This window comes from Typha angustifolia, chromosome 7, assembly GCF_048772165.1.
Source record: "Typha angustifolia cultivar Huaian chromosome 7, ASM4877216v1, whole genome shotgun sequence".
NCBI lineage: Eukaryota > Viridiplantae > Streptophyta > Magnoliopsida > Poales > Typhaceae > Typha > Typha angustifolia.
In genome coordinates, this window is record NC_133245.1 from 1,869,620 (window position 1) to 1,884,895 (window position 15,276).

Sequence of the window (15,276 nt, forward strand, 5' to 3'; positions counted from 1 at the left end):
TTTCAATCTAGGAGATTAGTAATCTCCTAGTTGAGTATCTATGCTAAGATTTATGTAATCTTAAAAGCAGCACGTAGGCCCTATCTGCGGCAAAGTGACAAACTTATTCCCTACCCCACCACAGTCATCATTTTGAACAAAATGCTATACCAGAGTATAAAATGTCGGTTCATAAAAAATAAGAAGTATAACAGTGTTTCACTACAGAGGAAAGCTCTGAAAAAGTGGCTCCTGGAGACCTACAGCCTTAATAAGAATTTGTCCTCGAGAATCTTTAATTCCAGATCATCCTAAAGTATTGTAAGTTTATAACTTCCGGTTTCAATGGCCAAAGTTTTGGACAAGATTGCGTTAAGTTTAGGCCAGAGACAGAGCATCCAATGCTCCAGACATGCTGTGACCCACAAGAACTTGAAAGATGAATGCGTACAATAACACATGACAAACATTTATTATTATTATTATTAGATCCAAGTGAGCACTATCGAGTTTAATCAAGTTTGATATGCTTAACAGTTTTAAGTTTTTTGTATCATGCTTTAATCAAGTAGTTAATGTGTCCCGTTGCGAATATGAGAACAGAGAATCATGGCATTAACGCCATGTTGGCCTTAGAAAAAGCGTTGCTCTAAAATGAGTCAAACAACATACTCATGCACAGAGCACTAGGACTCTGACCTCCTCTGTTCATTTCCCTTACCTTTTACAACTAAAGAAAGCCTTCGCTCCATTGGCAAGAGGACCTCAAACTAATAAAACCTTCTTGTTAATGATTCGAAAGAAAGAGAGAGAGAGAGAGAGAGAGAGAGAGAGAGAGAGAGAGAGAAGAAAAAGTGTTGTCAAATGTTCATGTCAGCTATGGCAGACTCAGTGCTACTAATAGATGAAACGAGAGTTTTGTGATGTTGCAATAAAAGGACTGGTTGTTGCTGCCATCTCAGTCTGGTCTCTGTGTACCCTTTTCTCTCTCTCTCCTCTATCTCCCCCCTCTTGTTGTGAAAACCACAGAAAGGGAAAGGTAGGAGCTTTGAAGGATTTGAAGTTGGATGTCTTCTTTCTCCTCGAAATGGTGTTTGACCATTTGGGTCATCATCTAAAGACCAGGTTGCCCCTTCCAGCAAGAAATTTGGTATGAATTTCCAGCAAAATCTTCTTGCTGCTTCCAAGTGTTGGTTTGTCTTCTGAGTTGATAGATATCAATGGCAAATGCTTCCCTTTTCTCCTGCCTCTCCCTTGTGGTGGGTGCTATCTTGTTAAAGTACTACACTGCCATTGCGCAACTCCATGATCAGGCCACCATGGTGGCTCTCCAGAAAGAGCTCATGGTATTTGAATGGGATCTCAAGGTTCAAAACTACTGCTCCTGGCGCGGCGTTGCCTGCGCCGGACCGGACCGATCCGTGGCGGCGCTAGACCTCCCTCGCCGCAGCCTCCGAGGTAACCTCTCCCTCATATCTGAGCTCAAATCAATAAAAAGGTTAGATCTTTCTGGCAATTCTTTTAGTGGACCCATTCCTATTTCTTTCGGCAACCTGGTTGCTCTCGAGTTCCTAGATTTGTCCATGAACAAGTTTGAAGGCAGGATTCCGTCTTCTTTCGGCGGTCTGCGAAGTCTAAGCTTTTTAAACCTGTCCAACAATTTCCTCTCTGGTGAGATACCTGATGAGTTGAAGAATTTAGAGAGGTTGCAAGAGCTCCAGATTTCTGCAAACAATCTCAGTGGCTCCATACCTGCTTGGATTGGAAACTTGACTGATCTCATGGTGTTTTCTGCATATGAGAATAGTTTAGGTGGTGTTATTCCAGGAAATCTAGGGTTGGTCTCTCAGCTTCAGGTGCTAAACCTCCATTCCAACCAGCTTGAAGGAGTGATTCCTGAGAGTATTTTCGCGTCTGGGCAGCTGGAAGTTTTGGTTCTGACTGTGAACAGATTGAACGGTAGCATTTCAGAGTCTGTTGGGAAATGTAAGGGCCTCTCAAATCTCCGAATTGGGAATAATAGGCTCGTCGGCGCCATTCCTGTGTCGATTGGCAATGTAAGTAGTCTTACATATTTTGAGGCAGACAATAATCACCTTTCTGGGGAGATTGTTCAAGAGTTTGCAGAGTGCTCAAATCTCACCCTTCTGAACTTGGCATCCAATGGGTTCACAGGGACAATTCCCGAGAAGTTCACGGAGCTTAACAATCTCCAAGAGTTAATTGTCTCAGATAACAGTCTAACAGGTGACTTTCCCAAGTCCATCCTTAAGTGCAAGAACCTTAGCAAGCTTGATCTGAGCTATAACCGATTCAATGGAAGCTTACCTGAAAACCTCTGTAATATGTCGAGGTTGCAATTTCTTCTCCTGGATCATAACTCCATTAGTGGCAAGATACCTCAAGGGATTGGAAACTGCAACAGGTTGCTCGAGCTACAGTTAGGTAGTAACTATCTTAGTGGTAACATCCCACCTGAGATTGGTAGGATTAAGAGTCTGCAGATTTCTCTAAATCTTAGCTACAATCATCTCCAAGGACCAGTGCCTCGGGAGCTCGGAAAGCTTGACAAACTGGTGTCATTGGATTTGTCAAACAATCAACTTTCTGCAGATATTCCACTAGAGCTCAGAGGCATGCTGAGTTTGATAGAGGTTAATTTTTCAAACAATCAGTTAGGTGGGCAAATACCAATATTTGCTCCATTCCAGAAGAGCCCTTATTCAAGCTTTGCAGGAAACAAAGAACTCTGTGGTGATCCGTTGAATTCAGATTGTGAGGATTACTTTGGAGCAAGTTATGGATCAGACCGCCAGAAGGCGTCTTACAAAATCATATTGGCCATAGTTGGATCTGGTTTGGCCGTCTTCACGGCAGTATCGGTTGTTGTCGGACTATTTATGCTAAGGGAGAAGCAAGAATTGGATGCCAAGACATCCACTGTTGCAGGAGATTTAGTTGTCGAACCTTCAGAAATAATAGCTGGAAATGTCTTTATTGAATCCTTGAAACAAGCCATAGATTTTGATAGTGCTGTGAGAGCAACACTTAAGGATTCAAACAAGCTTAGCAGTGGGACATTCAGCACTGTGTATAGGGCGGTTATGCCATCAGGACTTGTTCTTTCAGTGAAGCAGCTAAAATCTGTTGACAGAACAATTGTTCACCACCAAAATAAAATGATAAGAGAGCTTGAAAGGCTTGGAAATCTTTCTCATGCAAATCTGATGAGGCCTATTGGCTATGTGATCTATGAGGATTCTGTTCTATTGCTTCATCATCATATGCCTAATGGAACACTTGCACAACTTCTCAATGGCACATCAGACGTTGGATATGAGCCAGATTGGCCAAGAAGGTTGGCGATTGCTATTGGAGTTGCTGAGGGGTTGGCTTTCCTTCACCACATTGCCATCATTCATTTGGATATCTCTTCAAGTAATGTGTTGCTTGATTCCCATTTCAATGCTCTTGTTGCAGAGATAGAGATATCGAAGCTCTTGGACCCATCGAAAGGTACTGCTAGTATCAGTGCAGTCGCAGGTTCCTTTGGTTATATCCCTCCAGGTAAAGTTAATCTCAAAATTTTTTTCAAGTAAAACATTTAATGCTTCAGAATTATGTCTGAACTAATATGTTGTTCCTCTTCTACTGGTCTCTACCAGAGTATGCCTATACGATGCAAGTTACAGTGCCAGGAAATGTCTATAGCTTTGGGGTAGTGTTGCTTGAGATCCTAACATCCCAGTTGCCAGTCGATGAGGTCTTCGGAGAAGGCCTAGATCTGGTCAAATGGGTTCATAACGCACCATCAAGGGGCGAAACACCAGAGCAGATAATGGATGCAAGGCTAAGTACAGTTTCATTTGCTTGGAGGAAACAGATGCTTGCAGTTTTAAAGGTTGCAATGCTCTGCACCGATAGCGTGCCAGCAAAACGGCCTTGGATGAAGAAAGTTGTCGAGATGCTCCTCGAAGCCAAAGAGAATTAAATGCGCAGTCACTTTTTCTCAAATTACTCCTACCGACCTTCTGAGATTTTGGATACTTAGCTTGAAAGTTCTGGTTACTTCAGATATCGAACTTCAGGTATGCTACTTGTCACGAGTTGCAAAATGTAATTGCTAGCTGCTTGACAGCTCTCAAATGACTTGATCTAGTCAACTATTGCGGTGTGTATTCTATCCCCTCTCAATTATCTTCCTATTAAAGGATAATATCCTTCATTGTGACATCTCCGACACTATGCTTGACCTAGCATGTAATTCCTAGTTTCTTGGAAACTATCAATGACTTGATCTAGTCATCCAACATTGACTGCTACTCTATCCTCCTCGACAGTTTCACCCAATTAAAAGAGAAACTTGCAAGAAATGAATCATTTAGATTTACTAAAACAATGGCAATGTCAATGACTGCTCTCAAGCTCAAAACTCAATTCTTCGTAATTCTGCTTCATCAAAAGACCCTATATTTTGCCGGCCTTGGCCACAGATATACAAACAATGTGACTGAGGGCACTCAGATCACGACTTAACGCTCTTGCTTCTCTAGACATCTAGTTGCATTTGCCATTATTACTTCTGCCTTTTCCTTTCCTTTTCTATTTCATTCTTTTCCTTCCCCCTTCTATGAGGTCTAATTGACATCATACATTGTTGTTGATGTGTAATCGTTTTATTGCACATTGGAGTAAAGACAACTTCTTTCGAGATAAATTAGAATTGAGACTAAAGCAAATATTCACATGAAACAGAAATGTTCAGCAAAGAAATCTTAACATGCATATCAAGTAACACATTGGATCTGTTGTCAACCATAAAGATAACAGAAGTAGGATAACTTTAAGTGTTTGAGATAGAATCATAGAGGATTGGCCCAAAGTAACCGCAGTACGAGCAGTCATTTGGACGTTTGCTATTAAATTTCACACTTGATAACTAGGAAATCTAACTAAAGCCTCACATTTTGAGAGGATAAACCCTGACTTGATCCAGAACAGGCCCACAAAGTGACCCTGTGTTGTCAGTGTGATAGTATGAGCTATAAAATGTTAGCCTAGTCCTGTTCGCAGTAGCCAAAAACTTCAAGCTTGCTGTTTTGTACCCAGTACCCTTTCCATGGGACTCGTATGGGACCTTAACTGTGCCATTGCCAGCGAAGGCTTCTACCAGCATCGACCCATGGCAGCCGTTCTTGGCATCACCGACCATGAATGTGAGGTTGTAGAACCTATTGCTAACGGTCCGGATGACTTGAGCGATCGCGCTCTCCCGCCCAGCAACGAGCTCAACAGCATATTGGCCAAAAGGAACAGAGAAGTGGGCAGAGTCTATAAACCTCACAGCCTTGAGGGACTCAATGATCCATCCAGGAAGTGGGGATGTACTATCTTGCTGCTTAGGAGGCAGAAGAATGCCAGATGTGGAGTTCTTGAAGACATGTGGCCCCTCTTCAAAATCTCCATTCTTTACCAGGTTGCCTACATTAGCAAGAAAATTGAAGACTGGATAGGTAAATATAATAGTTAAGGATGAGAATTGATTTGGTGCGTGCCGAAATAACTTGTAACTCAAGAACATAGTTGAAAATGATTCCTTCGTATGCATGGGCTTACATGATATAAATCTGAGAACAGAAATTCAACCATAGGGTTCACTTCGTCCAACTACAGGAAGTACTAAAATACAAGCAGATCATCACAAGGTTCCCCTCAAGCATACCAAATTTCCACCACAATGAAAGATTTTGACATGCTACTGATAGTAATAATCTCAGGATATCATCAAGCAGTTTCAATATAGAAGCTGAGAATGACGAAAGACTAATCCAATTGCATAGAAACAGGAGCAAATATAACCAAGTTAGTTATATGTTCTACTCATGATAATCTTACCTCTCGTTGGCACAGGAGGGAAGAGCTCCTTAATGGCCACAGCATCTAAGAGAGGCCCACATGAGGGATCCTCCTGTACACCAATGTTGTGAAAGATAACCTGTGCTGTTGCACCAGTAGCCCGGAATCCCCAAGCATAGGTATCAGCACCGCTGCTGCTATAGAGAGTCTGAATTGGGAGATCACCAGAGAGCGGAGGCACTGAGACCCTCAGCACTTCATTTTGCGCACATGTCCTCGTAGCGCTGAAGGTGAGGGAGTAGACAGAACCGGGCTTGACTGTGATGTTCTGAGAAATAGAGGCCTCATTGCCGAGTCTCACTGCATGGACCCCGTGAGGCACTGCAAAGAACATGCCACCGGGTTGTGGGCCACCAGATACATACTCGACAAGGCCATGGATGATCCAGTTGGGGAGTGAGTGCTTGCCGATGATGACAGTGTTGTTGAGCTTTTGTTTCAGTGGACTGATCTCAAAGTTGCCATTGGGAAGGAGCCCTGAAGAGTGAAAAGAGAAATGAGAGAGGGACGATTACATGTGTCTTAGATGAACTATGAGGAAGTAGCGCTGGTGAATGGTGGAATTTATGGACAGACATATAGCTCCATTTTACTAAAACCACAATGAAGAATCTGGAGATCAAGTACAGCTAGAGAAACCAAGGTGGTAACGTAGTGGGATGGGAGCTTTGAAGCCCATGCCCCAAGTTAAGATCCCCTTGCAATAAAGCCCATTCTGCCTTTAAATTGGGAGGAATGGTTAATGTTGTCTTGCACACTTAGCTCCAGGCTGATATTATCAACAACAACAACAAAAAAGTACAGCTGAAGAAAAGAGGGAACCTAGAGTCACAAGTTCCATGACTATGACAAAGAAAACAAAGTGATGTTAAATATGCACCTCCCCACGCTTAAACTCATACTACTGAATAAAGGTGAGGTTGGATCTAATGGAAATTACTAGGTAAAGATATTAAAGAGAAGAAAAGACAAAGGAGCAAAAGACGTTTAATTGGATTATCTATATTTGAGTAAGAGATCAAAGTACTGCCAAATATAAGAAAAGGAACAAATGTTAGGTAAGACAATATGAAACTTTACAACTAAATACAACAGAATGATGAAGCTCAAAACAACAAGAAATGCTCAAATGCTATACTATATTTGACTAAAGCAAGGTTATACGTCTTCCTAGGTTTAAACTCAGATGTCAAACAAATGTGTGAGTGAGTATAAAAGGTAGCCCTGAATCTACCAGTTTTTGAAGAGCCATAAATGAAGCCAAGTGTCTAAACATCAGAGTGAGAACCTTAAACACTATTTGCTCTTTAATTACCCACCATATCTTAATGTATGAAAATATAATAAAATGCTAAATATATCTGAATGAGCTGTGACGATGTAGTAGCTAGGGAAAATATATCAACTTCAGCAAAGCAGAATAGCTATCTAACTGGTGTTAGTGTTTTGCGTTTAATGTCTGTAGAGCAGCCTGATAACTCTAAAGACTCAAGAGAACAGAGCATCTAATAGCAGTAAAACAATCCCCTCAAAACAAACCAAAGACAGCATCGTTTCAGTTCCTAGTTTGAGAACTATACCATCAAGATCTTGAGCTCCAAGTGCATGGAAGGTGAACAAGGAGAGAAGCAGGAGGAGGAGGAGCACAGGCGTCAAACCCATTATTTTAGACTTGTGAAAGATGATCGATCTCCCTCAGAGTAAATGTAAAGAAGTGGTAGGCAGACTAATATAGGAATTTGAACCCTTATTTATTGGCAAGCGTCTTTGCTTTTGCTGTTGCTGTTCCTCGAGAACACATAGCACTTGAGATTGTCTCCTTATCCAAGACCCCTATAAGAGCATCCGACCATCTAATGGAAAACCGATGTGAATATTAAATTGTTCCGTAGGCATATGAGAACACTACTCCATTGGAGAAATTAAAAAAGGATGGCAGAAGTCACGCTAGCTACGGCAGAGGGCTGTCGGATTGCTGCAGGAAAGAGAGAAGTGCTTAAGAAGCTAGTTCCTCAAAAGGAATGCCATAGTTATGACTTCGTACCACGTACCGAATAATTGTTTAAACCAAGACACAATTTAGACTTGTCTTTTTTCTTTTTTTTTCTTTTTTTTTTTTGACCCATCGCTTTTGGATTTAAGAAACTGGATTACTTACTATAAAGCTACTACGTTATATAAACGATGAACTAAACAGTACTCTTAGACGCGATCTAATAGGAAAATAAATGAAAGTTGGAAGATTAATTAAAAGCCAAGGCCACCTACGACGCATTGGCATGTGGATGTGGTAGCTCTCAAATATAATTAGTTAATTGCAGGATCGAAATGCTAAAAGGAAATCGGTGGTCAAATTGATGGCCCACAGTCATCACGTGCACCGACTTCCCATTGGTGCCCAGACATGCCAAAATCCTGGCCAATAATCACGTGCAGCGGCTCGTTATTCGTCCAATAGATGCTCGGCGCCTTCTGCGCGTTCCACGTGGCCCCTGTTAGAACTTGGGCTGGTTTGGGCTGGGCTGGGCTGGGCTGAAGGATTAGTTCTATATAGGATTTTATCATAGCCTGGGCTTTCATATTTCTACTAGTTATGGACGTTGTATTGCAGTTGCTACAGCTTGTGCTTACTTCTCTTCCTCAACTCGTTCTTGTTCTTGATGTTTAACGCCATAAATTGTAGCCCAGCACCCTTGTTTTACATCATGTTTCAGTGGAGTAAGGATCTCTTCCCATAAATTCATTTTGACGCTAATTTGGTTGCATAAGATATAGTAGTAGCAGATGAACAAATTATTTATTATGATTTGGGATCACATTTTGTTTATCTCTGGTCGCCTTTTTTTTTTTTGTAATCCTTGTGATGTTCCCTTAATTTGATCTGTTTAGTTGTGCTATCGATTTTAATGTTCCTATACCTTGATATTCTTGTAGCTGTGTTGTTGAATTTTCAATATCTGCAGACCTACAGTAAAGGTTTATTTTGATTGATTTTGTTTTGTTAGATTTTTTTTCTTCTTTCTATACCCATGAATCACTTTGTCGACCTACCGAGCTGAGCCGAGATTAAATTTTTTTGAAACTTGAGCTAAGAAAAAATTCCTATATAGCTAAAGCTAAGTGAGGCCGCCGCGTATACTCAAACTCAGCTCATTTACACTTCTGCCCTCTTCCTTGGTTATATTAATGTGGCCAAATTAAGTCTTCTTCTCTTTATTTTAGTAATTTTATTTATATTATTTAGCTTTGTATTCCTTTTGGTTTTTAAGTCAAAGATTATCGATTCAGTTTTATTAGAAACTTAAAATTGCTCCGGTCCAACGGGACCAAGTCACCAAGAGCATTAGTAACACCCTACCATTATATTCTTCACCTTCACAGCATAGAAAACAAAATAACATTGGAATCCATAAAAAACAACCAACCTAACTACATTGAAATCCACTTAGACAAAATATTATCAACTATTCAATTACCTACCGCCAACTTAAGCCAAAACTCATATCTAGTACAACATCAAAGTCATCACCGTATAACAACCAAAACATTCCGAGGTTTAAACAAATACGCCTTATAATTCATCAAAGTAAGAGATAAAATTTCCTGATTAGTCTTTATCTGACAGGATCACCAATTTGATGTGGCTGTTAAATTTTTAATCCAAACTTAACAGTAAAAGTACCCCAAAAAAAAAATCTAAAAATTAGTATAGAGAATTTTCTCATATAATGAATATTATAACATTAGAACACTCATTCTACTCTTGTTAAATTCACTCATCATATCCTGTTCTTTAAATTTAAATATAAAATATATTTTTAAATTTTTTTCTATCTTCTCCTATTTAAAATTATAAACTACAAATTTTCATTATAACTTAACTATTACAATATATCTCTTTTTAAATATAAGATTTGGAATTTACATCACTAAATGGGTGTAAATTGAAATTTACCCTTTTCTTTTTTAAGTTGAGATTGTATACATCACCAAAGAGGCAAAGACTGAATTGACGCCCAACAACGACTTGACCAAGTCAACCACTGACGGCTGTACCCTATCATCTTCCAAACCTCTGCATCGTTCACCGGTATATACATTATCTCTTTAGAAAGGGCACTTTGCAAGAGCAACCAGCTGCAGTGACGATGGCAATGGCAATGGCTGCCTTCGGCTCAAAAATAACATTTTTGTTCTTCATTTATTCCATCATAATACCCTATGGAAGTCCACTTTCCTTCAACTATGATTTCGCTCGTCTTAGTACCAAACAAGAGGACGATGTGATTACACTCTACCGCGATGCTTTGTCTAATGGTACTCTCATCAGTCTTACCAAGGACACACTCGGTGACTCCATCGAGTACAGCACGGGCCAAGCAGTCAACGCAGAACCAGTGCCCCTCTGGGACGACACCACAGGAGAGGAAGCCAGTTTTCTCACGTCTTTCTCCTTCATCATCAAAGCAACCGAGCCTAACTACCATGCCGATGGGTTAGCCTTCTTCCTCTCGAGCTTTCCATTTGATCCCCATACATATAGCGCCGGCGGCTACCTCGGCCTTTTCAATAGCACCACTGCGCTGAATTCGTCGGCCAATCGGATGGTGGCTGTGGAGTTTGATACCTATAATAATTCCAAATGGGATCCGCCCTATGAGCATATCGGTATCGATATCAACTCAATCAAGTCCACCGTCACCGAGAGAATGAATTATAGCTTAATAAACGGACGGACGACCACTGCATGGATCGGGTACAATGCTAGCACCAAAGTATTGGGCGTCTTCCTATCCGACGGAGACAGTTCAACCTTCAATGGCTCTTTCAGCATCTCTTGCAATGTCGACCTTAAGAAATTACTGCCCAGCGAGGTGGCTATTGGATTCTCAGCTGCCACCGGTGCCTCCATCGAGCTGCATCAGATCCTATCTTGGAATTTCAGCTCCACTCTGGTACTGAAGAACAATATGATCCCGCCGTCGCCTTCGCCCCTTTCACCAGAAAACGTGACAAAGAACGACAGCAAGGTTGGGGTAGTGGCAGGATCAATTGGAAGTGCAGTGGCATTGCTATGCCTTGTTGGATTGGTCGCGTTGCTTTTGCGGCATAAGAAGAAGAAGAAGAAGAAGAATAAGGTGGACAGACAAGGAGGAGGAGGAGCAGAAGAAGAAGAAGAAGAAGAAGAAGAAGAAGAAATGGATTATGACAAATCCTTCGATGATGAATTTGAGAAAGGGAGAGGACCCAAGAGGTTTTCTTACAAGGAATTGGCCATCATGACCAAAAACTTTGCGGAAGAGGAGAAGCTAGGTGAGGGAGGATTCGGATCCGTTTACAGGGGCTTCATGAGGGATCATGATCTTCATGTGGCTGTTAAAAGAGTCTCAAAGGAATCGAAGCAAGGAAGAAAGGAGTATGCCTCTGAGGTCAAGATTATAAGCCGGTTGAGGCATCGGAACCTTGTGCAGCTCGTCGGTTGGTGCCACGACCGCGCAGATCTGTTGCTCGTCTACGAGCTGATGCCCAACGGAAGCCTTGACTCCCATCTGTACAACGGAGAGAGGCTGTTAACATGGCCGACGAGGTACAACGTCGCGCTAGGAGTGGCCTCTGCTCTTCTGTATCTTCACAGAGAGTGGGAGCAATGCGTGCTTCACAGAGACATCAAGCCGAGCAACGTTATGTTGGATTCATTATTCCATGCCAAGCTCGGAGATTTCGGGTTGGCGAGGCTCGTCGATCACGGCCGCCGTTCGCAGACAACAGTTATTGCTGGTACAATGGGATATATGGCCCCGGAATGTTTCACCACCGGCAAGGCGAGCACCGAGTCCGATGTCTACAGCTTCGGCGTCGTCTTACTAGAAATCGCTTGCGGAAGAAGGCCTATAGAACCTCTCGAAGAAGCCAAAAAAGTCAGATTGGTAGAATGGGTGTGGGATCTTTACGGCAAAAGATCAATCCTCGAAGCAGCTGATGAGAGGCTGAATGGCGAATTTGAGGAGCGAGAAATGGAGTGCTTGATGGTTGTCGGTCTCTGGTGTGCTCATCCTGATTGTAGCATGCGCCCATCTATCAAACAAGCAATCACTGCTCTGCAATTTGAGGCTCCATTGCCCATTCTTCCTCCCCAGATGCCAGTAGCAATGTATGCGCAGCCAATGGATCCACGCATGTTTGCCAATACCTCGAGCGAAGTGGATTACAGTACTGGTGGACATACTACTACAGATTCCTCTAATGCAACCACGGCTTCTGGTTCCTCTTCCTCAGCTTGGCTACTTAAACAACAAACCAGTGGTATGTGACACCAAAATATAGGTCCCTCTCCATTCTTGCTTTCTAATTTACAAGTAGTTATGGACGTTATATTGCAGTTACTACAGCTTTTGCTTAATTTATCTTCCTCAGCTTGGTATGATGCTTAACACCATAATTTCTAGCTCAACACCCCTGTTCTACATCACATGTGGATGCTCTGATTATTGGAATAAGGATTTCTTCTCATAATTTTTTGTTGACGCTAATTTGATTTCATAGCATATAGTAGTGGGAGATGTTCCTCATTAAAGGCACTAAAATAGTGAAAAGGTTCGCTTTTGCAAATTTATTCGTAGATCTGTAAATACGTCAAAACGAGGTTCCTCTAGACCACAAATAAAACAGAAAAAAAAAAAACGATTTTGCCAAATAGAAAAAGAAAAAGAAAATATACAAATAACACATTTAGGACTTATTTATTTTAGGAATAAGATTAATTTTAAAATAAATATTTCTCTCCGTTATTCTTAAAATGAGTTATTTATTCTAAAATAACTAATCTTGTGTTCATTTATACTTGAAATAGAAGCGTAATATTTATTTTTAATATGATATAAAGTAAAAAAAATATTTAAAAATATCTTATTTTTAATAAAATTGTTATGAATACTTTTGATTTGATACAAAATAAATTAAAATAATAGATATTAAGAATAAATTAGTAATTAAATTAGTCTGTAGTATAAGATGTCATTTTGATTAATAATATTTGTAATATAAAATAATGCTAGTATAATATTTAGTCCTTATTTTAAAATAAGGAGTTATGTCTTGGAATAAAAAAAATATATTCCTAAAATGAAGGAGGGTTTAATGCTTTAGAATTATATTTCAGCTAATATATCTACCTAAGTATGCTTATATGATGCAATTTACAGCGCCAAAAAATGCTTATAGCATTAAGGTAGTGCAATCTGAGATCCTAACGTCTCGATCGTCGGTCGATGAGGTCTTCGGAGAAGGCCTGGATCTCGCCAAATGAGTTCGTAGTTGCACCATCAAGGGGCGAAAGAAATACAAGCAGATAATGGATGCTAGGCCAAGTACAATCTCACTTGCTTGGAGGGGATAGATGGTTGCTTGCAAGCCAGCAAAACGCCCTCGAATGAACAATATGGCAATCAGGTCAAGTTAATTGAATTTGGATCGAGTCACTGTAATATATAAACTGGTTAGAAATTCAAAACTCGAATAAGTTTTATTTATTAAACTGGTTATAGAAGTCATTGACCAGTTATTAGGCGGTATGAGTTATTTAAATTTATATAAATTATTTAGACTATAATTTTTTTTTCATATTATGTTAATTTTTTCGTATTATAAATAAGTTATTTGAGTCCTAATCGTTATTAGATCGTGAACAAATTGAAAAGTCAAATCATAAACAAGTTAAATAGGTTGAGCTGATAAACATGAAGATAACCCATTTAAATTAATTAAATAGATTAATCTATTTATGATTCAAACTCTTAGGCTCCTCTCCTTTCTCCTCCTTAATGCTGCTCCAAGATTGCCGTTTCCATCCCCCATTCTAGCTCAAAACCCCTAGATGACTTTTCGCCTGCCTGGGTGATGTTTTCGGTGACCTCACCGGTCTTCTTTTATGTTGCATTTTACTGCCGGTGAAATGGAATGGTGGCGTGCATGTCCATTTACTTTCTGACTGATAGCCTTAAAACAAAGTAGGCGGCTGTATTCGTGTGGCTGCAAAAACTAATGCGACGATCGGAGTCAACCCTAACAAATGTTGGGTCTTCTCACTAGTGTGTCTAGAACTATGTTTTGAGGTATTACAATCTTCTTCCTACCCACCTGCTGTGACTTTGAATACTTAGCTTGGAAGTTTAGGCGACGTCAGAATGGAACATCATTACATCAACGACTTGGTCTAGTTGTGGAAATTGATAGCTACTTGACAGAACTCGACAACTTAGTCTAACCAATTAACCCGAGTTTATGCCAATTGATGTAATAATTGCTGGATGCTGGGAAGACTGGCAGTTTATCAATACATATATCTATATACTTTTTTTATTCAAATCTAATAGTTGGAAATTAATTACTAGTTAATATGTCATCTAGCAGTTTCATAATTCATTTAACCCTAGCCAATTGAATCTCGCTCAATATAAACTTGAGCACGAGCTAGGATTAGGATTAAAGTTTATTTTTTTCACATTGATTTGTGTGTCAATTTGATAAATTTAATCTCGAGCCAAGCACAAAACAATTCCCAACTCGCTTATGTGCAGTTCTCTAGCACGGCACCCATATCTAGGATAAATATTAAAAAACAAAACAAACTCCCAGTTCCACTTCTGAGTTTATACTTTTAATACATTTGACCCAGAACACGGTTGTATTCTGCCTACTCTTCCTCTTCCCAAGATGCCAGTGGGCAGTGGCAATGTATGAGAAGCCAACAGATACACGCATGTTTGGCAATACTTCGAGTGAGAGGTTGATGATCATGGTGCTGGTAGATATACTATTATCCAATTTCTCTAATGCAAAAGCACCTCTTCTGCTACTTCTTCCTCAGCTTGGCTACTTGAAACAATACAGCAGTGATGCGTAACAGCAGAATATAAGGAGCTCTGGATTCTTGCTTAATTAATTTACTAGCACCTAGTTATGGACGTTGTATTGCAGTACGTTGCTATAGCTTGTACTTATTTATCTTCCTCAAACTAGTTATTGATGTTTAACGCCATAAATTGTAGCTCAACGCCCTTGTTTTACATGGTGTGTGGATGGTTCTGCATATTGGAGGGAGTAGGGATCTCTTCCCATAAATTCACTTTGACGCTAATTTGGTTATATAACGTATAGTCGTAGGAGATGATCTTCACCGGAGGTATTAAAAAGAAGGAGCTGCCGATCTGTAAATAAGAAGTGGAGGTTTCCTTTACCGGGCCAAACTCAGAATGGCTGCTGGCTCTAATGATCGTTTTGTTTACATTAAAATTCAGTCCAGCTTAAATAGGATCACAAAATTAGGGTCATGCTTGACATTAAAAGGAATGAGTGGGCTCACTTTAGAGTGGGCTTACTTGA

The 15,276-nt window shown here is 40.3% G+C and overlaps 2 protein-coding genes across 2 annotated transcripts; one reads left to right on the forward strand and one right to left on the reverse strand.

The window, feature by feature from the left end:
• The first annotated feature begins 648 nt into the window (after positions 1-648).
• Positions 649-13,489, forward strand: LOC140762113 (uncharacterized). Its single transcript, XM_073099729.1, has 8 exons — positions 649-3,546; positions 3,645-3,968; positions 4,054-4,067; positions 5,036-5,492; positions 5,890-5,959; positions 6,118-6,291; positions 9,932-12,198; positions 13,098-13,489. The coding sequence occupies exons 1-8, from the start codon at positions 1,200-1,202 to the stop codon at positions 13,199-13,201; spliced, it is 5,757 nt and encodes a 1,918-aa protein (XP_072955830.1). The 5' UTR covers positions 649-1,199; the 3' UTR covers positions 13,202-13,489.
• Positions 4,740-7,630, reverse strand: LOC140762305 (protein TEEBE-like). Its single transcript, XM_073100025.1, has 3 exons — positions 7,476-7,630; positions 5,875-6,372; positions 4,740-5,460 (listed from the first exon to the last, which is right to left on the reverse strand). The coding sequence occupies exons 1-3, from the start codon at positions 7,555-7,557 to the stop codon at positions 4,940-4,942; spliced, it is 1,101 nt and encodes a 366-aa protein (XP_072956126.1). The 5' UTR covers positions 7,558-7,630; the 3' UTR covers positions 4,740-4,939.
• Positions 13,490-15,276: the final 1,787 nt, after the last annotated feature.

Excerpts from the sequence above, each read along its gene's own strand:
- LOC140762113 (XM_073099729.1), top strand. The coding sequence starts at position 1,200 with ATGGCAAATGCTTCCCTTTTCTCCTGCCTCTCCCTTGTGGTGGGTGCT. Across the intron at positions 5,493-5,889 it reads GAAAATTGAAGACTGGATAG|GAGGGAAGAGCTCCTTAATG; the intron begins GTAAATATAATA and ends TCGTTGGCACAG. Across the intron at positions 12,199-13,097 it reads ACTTAAACAACAAACCAGTG|CGCCAAAAAATGCTTATAGC; the intron begins GTATGTGACACC and ends TGCAATTTACAG.
- LOC140762305 (XM_073100025.1), bottom strand. The coding sequence starts at position 7,557 with ATGGGTTTGACGCCTGTGCTCCTCCTCCTCCTGCTTCTCTCCTTGTTC. Across the intron at positions 6,373-7,475 it reads TGGAGCTCAAGATCTTGATG|GGCTCCTTCCCAATGGCAAC; the intron begins GTATAGTTCTCA and ends TTCACTCTTCAG. Across the intron at positions 5,461-5,874 it reads CCCTCCTGTGCCAACGAGAG|GCAACCTGGTAAAGAATGGA; the intron begins GTAAGATTATCA and ends TTGCTAATGTAG.